General features: G+C 36.7%; 1 protein-coding gene across 4 annotated transcripts in view; it reads left to right on the forward strand.

The window, feature by feature from the left end:
- The first annotated feature begins 1,669 nt into the window (after window positions 1-1,669).
- UACA (uveal autoantigen with coiled-coil domains and ankyrin repeats) overlaps window positions 1,670-12,025 on the forward strand; it is an 88,233-nt gene continuing 77,877 nt past the window's right edge. For 3 of the 4 annotated variants that reach the window (XM_074294668.1, XM_074294669.1, XM_074294670.1), the window contains exon 1: window positions 1,670-1,917. In XM_074294668.1, the coding sequence (XP_074150769.1) occupies window positions 1,681-1,917 (237 nt within the window). In that variant the 5' untranslated portion in view covers window positions 1,670-1,680. Of the gene's footprint in view, window positions 1,918-8,502; window positions 8,572-12,025 lie in introns of those variants that run through there. The other variant, XM_074294671.1, reaches the window with a different exon arrangement.

Here is a 12,025-nt window from a genome sequence, read left to right on the forward strand (position 1 = left end):
TGGTCTTATCAGTCATAGTCGGACATATTGTATCTATGTATGTAGTGATGTCATTTTGGTCCTCTTCGAAAACAAAGCACAACATGGTACAACTTCCTTTTTGTCTCCTAGTTGAGGGAATGGGGTATGTCAAACTCTCCTCATATTGGACCATCAAAATGATGGGATATGGGATTACAGATTGTTGTATCAGATTATCTCAAAAGAATTGTTACCTTAGACATCTCCAAAGCAAGGGGCAAGGATTTTATTATGTTGTTAAGAGTGGGTTAAATACATTAGCGTTTTTAGCAAAGAAAAGAGTTTTAAGTAATTAACAAGGGGTCTACTAGGCAATCAAGGAAGAAGGCATCATTGGGGGAGGGCTAACCCTAAAGGGGATTTAATATCCTAAAAAGAGGTAATGTGTTGATAATTTTTTTATAGGAGAAAAATATAACCTCAAGGGATTGACATCATAACTTGGCTTTCTGATTGGATTCAGTAAAGGTTGTATGATTTTGCCAAAGCAAAGAATTGCTAAGAATTCTACCAGAGACCTTCACTTTATAATTCAGGCCTTCCTTCTTGTCCTCCTCAAGAAGTAGCTAGTTTAGGGGCAGCTAGGTGGCGCAGTGGATAGAGCACCAGCCTTGAATTCTGGAGGACCAGAGTTCAAATCTGGTCTCAGACACTTAACGTTTCCTAGCTATGTGACCCTGGGCAAGTCACTTTGACCCCCCCAGCCTCAAAAAAAAAAAATACAAAACAAACAAACAAAAAAAAACCCAAAACAAAGAAGTAGCTAGTTTTCCAGATTGTTTACAGTAATTCAGGCTTTTGTTACTAAAGACCTGGGGGTCTTATTCAGCTCCTAACATCCCCACTCTCCATTGCAACTGGTTCCCTTTCCAGTTTCTGGTTACTTGTCAATATTTTCAGGTCTCTAGGGATTATGAAGTAAAGCTCGCAGGGGATGAAATGGACACTGAAAGAAGCTTTTGTAAATAAAGTCTTGTGTTAGTCTTAGGATCTAAATTTACTTAAGCTTACTTTTTCACTATCTTCTATTTTTATCTGTTCAAAAAAACTTAATAAGGTAGAAAAAATTCCCACCCTCTACAGGAAGGCTTCCCCAACCCCTTTTAATTCTAGTGCTTTCCCTCTTTTACTTATTTACTATTTTTGCACGTGGCCTTCCTTATTAGCTTATCCGATCCTGGAAGGCAGGATCTGCCTTTTTCCTCCATTCATATCTCCAAAGCTTAGTAGGCACTTATTAAATGTTTACTTAATTGACACATAGTAAGAATATAAATGCTTAATGAAAACGAATTGGTACATAGCAGACAATAAACGTTTACGGAATTGAATTAAATCTAACTTTACATGGAAAAGCTCACGCGGACCGTCACAGCCACAGTAGGACGCCGTGGCCAGAGGGTTGGGCAGTCTGGTCTAGCTTGGAAGCCACGCTGCTAGCGTCTCAAAGCCACCTCTCCCCCCATCCCATTCTCAGTTCCTCCAAAGTTTTCCCCCGGAGCTCTGAAGAGGTTAGAATCCCAACAAACTTTTTTTCTGGAGAAAAAGAGAATAGAGACGGAAAAGAAATTTAAAGGGGAAGTCCCACCCCTTTCACCAATCTCTATAGGTCCAGGATGGAGCCCCGCCCTCTTTATGGTCGCCGGAGGATTGGCTAGGATGTGGGGCGGGAACCCCCGAGGCGGGTCCCTCGGCGGGGTCCTCCCCGCTCGCCCCTCCCCCTCCCCAGGTGGCAGGTGGGGCGGGGAAGGAGCGTCTAGCGAGTCCGCAGCCTCGGAGCCTCTGAGCGCTCGCGGCAGCCCGGGCCGAGCTCCGTACACCATGAAGAGCCTCAAGTCTCGCCTGAAGAGACAAGAGGGGCCCACCCCAGCCCTCGCCAGCGGGGCAGCTTGCCCGGTAAGTGCCGCCCGCGTCCAGGCCTCGGGGTTCCTCGGCTTTCCCTCCGCTCTCCCCTCCCTCTTCACCGCCCGGGGCCGGGGATCTTCTGTTCGCTCTGACCACCCTCCCCATCGCTTTTTCCGGGGACCCTTCTGGGAACTGACGGGACGAAAGCCCAGGGCCGGACTGGGTGACCAGACTCCCAACCTGAGGGACTGAAGGGATAGGCAAGAATCTGTTCCTGAGGCAGACCAGACCAAGGCAGGGGGCCGGTGGGGCGAGCGGGACTACGGGAAGAAGTCCGCTCGGGGCCGGTCCGGGGTGAATGTCACCCTTGGGCCAGACGAGGAAGGGCCCCGGTTCTCTCCCGGCACCCCCGCTCTCAAGTCACTCGAGGGTCCGGTTTTAGGGACAAGGTCTAGAGGGATCAGTGCAAAGGGGACTGGGCAGCCGGGGTCGCTGGCGCGGCGCCGCGCTAATTTGCCAAGTCCGGGTTTGGCTTTTCAGCTTCCCGAAGGCTGAATGGCGTGTTAAGATGGAAACGGAAGCCGGGATAATGTGGGGAGGTAGGGGCCGAAATCGTGGGCTGCGATGGCGACAGTTCTCTGTACGGTGTACCAGGTACGGAGACTCCAGCCTGAGGCTCACAGGGAACTCCTGGCGTTCTTGGAGCTTCCTGACACTTGATAGCTTCGACAATTTAAGACAATGGAAATGTGATCTAAATCCTAGGATGCAAAAAGGAAAAAAAGTAGTGGTCAGCCAGAAACCTATAGAAAATAGGATCTCAAAACGAGCCTCATTTATTATTTTCCTAGAATGCTCAAAACAGGATCTTTTTCATCTTGCTGAAAAAAATCATCTGCTTCCAAAATTTATAGGGATTATTCAAGTTACTGTAATTCCTGACTTGTGGATGAAATCCTGCCTCAGATACTCATTTAATTTTGTCTTCTGTAAAAGAGTAAGAATAATACTCTACAGGTTGTTGGAAGGATCACCTGGGAAATTTTATGTAAAAATAATCATTTGCAGGGCTTAAAGCACTATTTCCTTTTCATTTTATATTTCTATCTGGCTTAATTTTTTTCTAGGATTAATTGATTTTTAAATGAAAGTAAATTGTATGAGTACCTGGATCTATACCCCAGATTAAACAAAAAGGTTATCATGAATAGTGTGAACATTTGAAGAGGCATGAAGCTGATGGCCTTTGATGAGTTAAGTGACTTGCCCAGGGTCACACAGCTAGGGAGTGTTAATTGTCTGAGGCTAGATTTGAACTCAGGTCCTCCTGACTTCAGGGCTGGTGCTCTACTTTCACCATCTAGCTGACCCAGAACAATTGATTATCTTTTGAGTTGCCTCAATAAAGATACTATTTTTTTTTTTTTGCTGAGGCAATTGGGACTAAGTGACTTGCCCAGGGTCATACAGCTAAGAAGTGTTAAGTGTGTGAGGCCAGATTTGAACTCAGGTCCTCCTGACTTCAGGGCTGGTGCTCTATCCACTGGGGCCACCTAGGGCCCCCTCTCCTTCAAATACTTTTAAACTTCAGCCAAATTGGACTATTGTACCTCATAACAAGAAGATCTCTTTCCTCTGTCCCTTAGCATCCATTAGCTGTGCTCCTTTTTTACTCTGCCTCAATTTAAGCAGATTTACTTTTTCCAGATCTTCTTGTTAGGACTTCATTTCCCCCCAACCTTCCCCCCAAAAAACCTCCCCCAAAACAAAAACCCTTACCATCTACTTATTTTGAATTAAATTATAGAATTTTTTTTTTTCTCAATAAAATGGAAGTGTCTTTAGGGCTGGCAGTTTTTCATATTTGTCTTTGTATTCCTAGTACCTAGCATAGTACCTAGAACTGAGTTGGCACCTAATAAGTGTTTGCTGATTGAATGATTAAAAAAGAATTTTGTATGAGGTAGCATTGATCTAGATTTAAGTTATATCTGGGCAGTTTCAGTCTTTACCAGGCAACTGTATACAACTATAAATTATTGAAGTTTCCATTCCTCAGTGGTAGAAGGAATTCTCTCAATAGAACCTTTCTCTGCCCAATGAAATCACAGTTTTAAAACAAAAAAGAAAAAAAAATAGTAAAACTAATGAGAGAAATGATAGCCTTCCCTTTTCTTTCCTTTTTCTTTTTCCTTCCCCTTCTCTTCCCTTCCTTTCCCTTTTCCCTTTTCCTTTTTCTCTTTTCCCTTTTCCCTTCCTTTTTCCCTTAATTCCTTTCTCTCCTTCCTCTTCTTTTTCTTTCTTCTTTCTCTCCTTCCTCTTCTTTTTCTTCTTTCTCTCCGCACTGAGAAATTTAGTGACTTACGTAGAGGCACACAACCTAAATAGCTTTGATTTGGAATTTACTATCTTTTTGAATGGGAATCTGTCTGTCTATGTTTTTAAGGTCTGGGGAAATGTTACTAGTATCAGAGAAAGTCACAATGATATTCTTCTATAAACATCTTACTTCACTGAATTCCAGGTTTCTTAGACCAGAGACAGTTCATCACAAGAAGTTTACACAACATGATAAAACACTGCATAATTTCAGACTAATCCCTCCAAAAGCCCAAAAGATATTTGGAATTTTTAAAAAGTATTAGTGTGCTGTTTTACATTTTATAAACTTGCAAGCTCAGAGACAACTTTCTGAACTTTTAAACCTTCCAACTTACTGTACTTCTAAATCTCTCAAAGTGAAGGAATTAAATGTTAAGAGAAATTCCCTAAATGTATTTTAAAAGTGTGCACCTCTGAGTTAAAGTAAAAAATCCCAAATGGTGTCAAATTATATGGAGATGATGATTAATTATGTAAGAACTATTTAATATTATTTTAGAAAATTCACAAAATAGACATTTCATTTTTGCTTTTTTCTTTATAAAACCCGAAATTCTTGACACATGTTTACTACAGAAAGGTGTTATAAAGACAAAAGTGAAATAATCCCTCTTCTCAAGAAGCTTACTTTAAAATTAAAAAAAAAAAATCTGCATTAATCCCTCTTCTCAAGAAGCTTACTTTAAAATTAAAAAAAAAAAAAATCTGCATTTAACAGACAGTATAGGTAGATTTTTTTTTTTAAGGATTTTTTAATGAAGCTGCTTATATGACTACCTCTTAGATAATTGTAAATTCCTTTGAAAAACAAAGTGATTTTAAACTTTTTCTAACTAATTAAACTGACTTTATATTTTTTATATTGAATCACGTGCATAAAATATAACTTAAATTTCTCCTAAGTCTTTATCATAATTAATTACCATTTTCTTTCACATTTTTAAATGTCCATTTTGCTATGGTTTTTCTTAGTATTATTTCTAGATTTCTTTGTTTTCCTCATGTTTGGATTTAATTGCATTGTAATGTAATCTCATTATGTTAATATACCACAGTTTATTTGACCATTTCTTTATTGTTGTTTATTGAGGTATTTTCCTGTTTTAAAAATTATATGTAATTCTTTTAAGAAAAATTTTAAACAGTTTTGTTGCAAGTGCTTTATAAATCTCAAAGTATCATATTAATGGTAGATATTATTACACACACACACACACACACACACACACACACACCCACCCACCCATACCCAGCTTTACAAATCTTAAAGCATCATTTTATGCTAGTATTACACCCTTACCCAAAAAGTATGCTTATTTTTGTAGCTTTTATTATTTTCTGCTAAATTGTCTTTAAAAGGATTTTATAGGTTTGCAATTCTGCCCCTAGTATTTGTACTTGTTTTTCTCCAGCTTTAAGATTTTGAATTTTGTTTCTTTTAATGATTGTTGATAATTTCCATTTATCCTTTATCCATTTTGGAATAGGAGTTACATTTTGGAATTGTTAATAATTCCTAGGTATTTTTGCTGTCACTTTTTTCTATTAGATTTGTTTTAAATATATTTCTCATCTGCGTTTTCTTTAAATTCTGTTTTAAACATATATTCATAACACAATACACATTTATTTTACCTCTAATAATTCTTTGTATTTGTTGACTAGGAAAAAAAAAAAGTCTTGACAAGTATTTAAGTGATTAATGTGTGCCAAACAGTGTGCTAAGGCACTGGACATACTAATACTAATGGTATGAACAATCCAAGGGTAGAGTAAATTTGCAGGCTGAGGAGACTTCTCTGCTATAGCAGAATAAGTCCAGAGAGTTAGGAGTGAACCCTGGAAAGGAATTAAAGAATGACCTTCCATAACTGGTATACTTTTTATTTATTCCATCTTTTTTATAGTTGTATGTTCTCTTCTCAAGATCAGTCAATTAAATAATAAACATTTATTAAATACCTGCTCTGTGACAGACTCTGTCCTAGGATCTAGGAATAGGACAAAAATGAGACAGTCCCTTAGTCACTGACCTCAAGGTGATTACATTCTATGAGGGGCACAATATGTAGATTTGTTAGTTATGTATGTATACACCCCCCCACACACACACTTTTTATTTGTTGTTCAGTTTTTTTTAATCATATCCAATTCTATGATCCCATTTAGGATTTTCTTGGCAAAGATACTGATTTGCTATTTCCTTCCTCACTTCATTTTACAGATGAGGAAACTGAGGCAAATGGGGTTAAGTGACTTAGCCAGGATCACACAACTTAAGCAAGTGTCTGAGAACTATTTTTACTCAGAAAGATAAGTCTTCCTGACTTCAGGCATAGTGCCACCTCTCAGCATATTTAATACATACTTTTATACACACAATAAAAATGTAATTTTTTAGGGGTAAGTCATTAGTAGATTGGAGTAATTGGGAAAAGCATCCTGAAGGTATTGGGGATTCCAAGATTTGTTTAAATTAATTTTTCATCAAGCTGTAGAATTTTTCATAATAAAATATTTGAAGCTCAACTCAGTTTTAAGAAAATTTATCAGATTAGTTGTAGGCAGATGGCTATTTTGATATTAGCAGCTCTTGAAAAATTGTTGAGAATTTGTGATCTGTGTTGATGAGGAAAGTTCTCTCATCACCAAATCTCAGATTTTTGAATTACAGTACACTCTCTTGCTTTAGAATGTCTTGCTTTCAAGTATTTCCTTCTGAAAGCCAACATCTCACAATCAAGTAAATGCTGCATTAATTTGTAACCCAATTTCTTTTCGAGGCCAAACACTGCTTCATGAAACAGTTAATATATCATGTAAAAACTTGCTAATATTTTGGAATCCTGAAACCTCCCTTATTCCAGATAAGAATTCAGAGCTGCTTAAATGTGGCATTCTTATTTATTTTGGGGAAGAATTGTTGTGTCCTGCCTTTCTAGAGTCTCCACCAGGGTGATTAAGATATACCTTCCTAGTGGAGAAGTGATGAGGCAGGCTCCCAAGGATGGTGGAAAAATGAAGTCTGTTTATTTCAAGGACTTTCCCCTTTTTATAATGTAACAAAAATAATACTATGCACGTGGGACCATATAAACAACTTGCTATTGTACATAGTTTGCTACCTGGTATCACTCTTCCACCTGTTAACACTCTGCTTCAATCTTAACACAGGTCGTCACCACCCTCTGACTTCTCAGGAAGCTAAGAGCCCGTAGGGGAGATGGGGTGTGAACCAGACATTGTCAGCAGGTCCCCTCTGGGCTGAAGGGTCTTATACCTCACCCAGAGTTTCCCCACTGACTGTGACCCTCTACAAAGAATTATTTTAATATTTAGCAGAAATTTATTTAAATCATTTAGAATACAAGGCAATATGTGTAATATATTTCATATGTGTGTGTATATAGATGCATACATACAAACATGCATATTTCATTTTATTTTGTTTTAGTTTTGAAAATGGATTATTTTCCTTTCATAGAGGTAATTTGTGTATACTTGAAAGCTTTTATAACTGGCTTTTATGTAATGTCTTAATAATTAAAACCACATGTAGTTTAGTTTCAGATTTTGAAATTTAATGAAGCAGTTTGCTTGAATTAATGAATGATGTAAACCTTAAATCAAAACTGTATGTTAATTAAAGCTTTAGTCTGCAATATTTCCTTAGGATTTTTTTTTTTTTTTCATTGTAGATACTGTGTTTCTTAATAAAACTACAGAGTTGAAGCTCTTTTATTCTCAGATCTTTAACTGCTATGTTGCTATGGACCAATATGTTTTGATTTAGAATGCTTTACTGTGAATTTCTTTGGCATTTATGTTCTGAAGGTAAACCTAAGTAAAGAGCAAAGATCTTAATTTCTCCTCTTTTCCCACTACAGACCTTTTTTTCACCCCTTAATGTCTTTTTCTTTGATGTCATCATATTAGAGTCCATTTACATTTACGCCCTCAGTCCATGTGATGATATTCACCTCTTTCTGCCCCAGTGACAGATACAATTCTTAAGAGTTACAGATACTGTTTTCTCATCTAGGGATATAAACAGTTCAATCTTTAAATAATATATATTTTCCCCCTGTTTACCTTTCTATGTTTCTCTTGTGTCTTATGATTATAGATTAAATTTTTTTTTCCTTTTTTTTTTTTTTCCCAATAGAAATGATTGAAAGTCTTTTACTTCATTGAAGCTCCATTGCCTCCCCTGAGAGATGATGCTGAATCTTTCTGGGTAGTTAATTTTTGGTTGTAACCCCAGGTCCCATGTCTTCTGGAATATGGTTTCCTCTGATCCTTGTAGAAGCTGCCAGATCCTGGGTAATCCTGACTATTGCTCTCTGATCCTTGAATTGTTTTTGTCTAGGTAGCTTGCAGTATTTTTTCCCTGAGATTATAGTTTTGGAGTTTAGCTACAATGCTCCTTGGGGTTTCCTTGTGGGATCTCTGCAGAAGTGACAGATGGATTTTTTTTCAATCAGTATTTCCTCCTCTGTTTATAGAATAGTGGGGCAAATTTTTTTTTAATGATCTCTTATAAAGTGCTATCTAGGCTCTCTTTTTGGTCATGGTTTTCAGATAGGCCGATTATTTTTAAATTGTCTCTTCTTGCTATCTCACAAAGTCATTAGTTTTTAAATGTGATTTTCTTCAATTAGCTTTTGTAAATCTTAAATCTTAAAGAGTGATTATAAATTGGTCTCAAGCCCAGAGACTTTAAAATAAGAGAGGTAGAAGAAAAAAATGAGAAAGGGAACGAGAGGTAAGCACGAGAAAGTCAACAGCTTGGGAAAGAAAAGAAAGAATTACTCTTTTTAATAGGAGTAGAATAATTGAGGATTACATATCTTGAATAATATATTTAAGGAATCAGAAATTTGTGTTTTAGGTATTCTTCAGTGCTGCCTCTGACTAAGAAAAGAAAAGGAAGATTAAGAAAAAGAAGTTATAGTAAAACTTTATGGTGTTTAAAAGCTACAGTATTTGAACTCATCAAAGACTGTGGAGTTTGTGTTGAGTAGTTTTCTTGGATTTCTTTATTGATTCCAATTCAAATCTTAAGTCTAAAGTTAATGAAGGGAGAATAGTTTCTATAGGAGGCAGTTTTCATCTTGATTAGTTGACAAGGCTTTATAGTGACTTTTTCAAGTCTCCAACTTGATTGTATTTTATTTATCTTTATTGAACTCAGTTTATAATTTTGTCAGGTTACATACCTAATGTGGAGGCATTTTGCTTGACCAGATAGAAGACTCAGAAAGATTTACCTTCACGACTCAGTCTTAATATAATACTGGCAAAAGAACTGAACAGACATATTTTAAGTGACTTCTATGTGCAAGACCAGCTGCAAGAGACAAATACAAAAGTGAAGCAATTCATTTAAGTCCTGAATTTCAATTGCAGAGATAGAGCATATCCCTAGATGAGTAAAGTTATTGGGAAGGACACTAGCACCTGGAGGTTTCTTGTAGGAGCTGCTTATGAATCTAGTCTTGAAGAAAACTAGAGAAATGAGAGAAATGAGGAAGAGAAATTCTTAAGTTTCAGAGTAGTTGGAAGGAGTTGTCTTCATCAGGAGTGTTAATATCTCGCTAAGTCTGCGATCATCTTTTCCTTTTCCCTACTAAGTCTAATTGGGTTTCAGATGGAGTTGGGAGTTAGACTGGAGTAGTATTACTTAAGCACTATAACCTTTGGACTTTGCATCAGTTTCATATGTCCTTTATGTAAACTTTTACTGCTTTGCAGTTATGCAAGATGTAAACCTTTGAATTTCATGCCACATAGACCAGTAATCTTTATTATATTTTGTAACTGCCATCTGTATTAGCTTGGCTTAGGTGAGAAGTTAAATTTTGTAGTTTGTGGATCTGGATATGAAATGAAAAGCTAAAATGAATTTTTTTTTTGATAATAGTTTTTTTCTTTTTTAATGCTCAAAGCATACTTTATTTTTTTAAATGATAGCCTTTTATTTTAAAATACATGCAAAGATAGTTTTCAACATTTACTCTTGCAATACCTTGTGTTCCAGATTTTTTCTTCTTCCTTTCCCCATCCCCTCCCCAAGATAGCAAATAATCCAATATGTTAAATATGTGCAGTTCTTCATGCATATTTCTGCTATTATGCTGCCCAAGAAAAATCGAATCAAAAAGGAAAAAAATGAGAAAAAAAACAAAATACAAGCAAACAACAACAACAAAAGTGAAAATACTGTGTTGTGATTCACACTCAGTCCCAATAGTCCCCTCTCTGGGTGCAGATGGTCCTCCATCACAAAACTATTAGAACTGTCTCATTGTTGAAGAATGCCACGTCCACCAGCATTGGTCATTATAAAATCTTATTATTGCCATGTATAATGATCTCCTAGTCCTGCTCATTTCACTGAGAATCAGTTCCTGTAAGTCTCTCCAGCCCTCTCTCAAATCATCCTGCTTATCGTTTTTTTTTTTTTACATTTATTTATTTATTTATTTTTATTTAGAATTTTTTTTCACAGTATATATGCATGAGTAATTTTTTTTTTATAATATTATCCCTTGTATTCCTTTTTTCAAATTATCCCCCCCTCTCTCTACTCCCTCCCCCCGATGACAGGCAATCCCATACATTTTACATGTGTTACAGTATAACCTAGATACAATATATGTGTGTAAATACCATTTTCTTGTTGCACATTAAGTATTAGATTCCGAAGGTATAAGTAACCTGGGTAGATAGACAGTAGTGCTAACAATTTACATTCACTTCCCAGTGTTCCTTCTCTGGGTGTAGTTATTTCTGTCCATCATTGATCAACTGGAAGTGAGTTGGATCTTCTTTATGTTGAAGATATCCACTTCCATCAGAATACATCTTCATAGAACATTGAAGTGTACAGAGATCTTCTGGTTCTATTCATTTCACTCAGCATCAGTTGATTTAAGTCTCTCCAAGCCTCTCTGTATTCCTCCTGCTGGTCATTTCTTACAGAGCAATAATATTCCATAATCTTCATATACCATAATTTACCCATCCATTCATCTTCCAGTTTCTAGCTACAACAAAAAGAGCTGCCACAAACATTTTGGCACATACAGGTCCCTTTCCCTTCTTTAGTATTTCTTTGGATATAATCCCAATAGCAGCAATGCTGGGTCAAAGGGTATGCACAGTTTGATAACTTTTTGGGCATAGTTCCAGATTGTTCTCCAGAATGGCTGGATTCTTTCACAACTCCACCAACAATTATCAATGTCCCAGTTTTCCCACATCCCCTCCAACATTCATCATTATTTGTTCCTGTCATCTTAGCCAATCTGACAGGTGTGTAGTGGTACTGCTGATCATTTCTTACAAAACAATAATATTCCATAACATTCATATACCATAACTAACCATTCCTCCAACTGATGGGCATCCACTCAGTTTCCACTTCTTTGCCACTACAAAAAAGCCCTGCTGCAAATATAAAATGGACTTATTAAAAACATGTTAAAAGCAGGAATATACTTTTAAAAAAAATTTTATATTTATTTATATTTATTTTATATTATATTTATAATGCATTGTTAATTAGATAACATATCTGGAGATCACAAAGCATTTATAGATCTTTTATAAGGGAAATTAATAGTTTTCACATCTTTTCCAGGCTTAAGTATAGAGATATGTTGGTACTGATTCAAAATTGATTTAAATAGATAAAGCAGGTTGATTATTCCATCCTCGGAATAGACAGCCACCCCCACTCTCCTGATTCTTGAATATTTTAAAATTTGAATAA

Source organism: Sminthopsis crassicaudata, chromosome 2 (assembly GCF_048593235.1).
Source record: "Sminthopsis crassicaudata isolate SCR6 chromosome 2, ASM4859323v1, whole genome shotgun sequence".
NCBI lineage: Eukaryota > Metazoa > Chordata > Mammalia > Dasyuromorphia > Dasyuridae > Sminthopsis > Sminthopsis crassicaudata.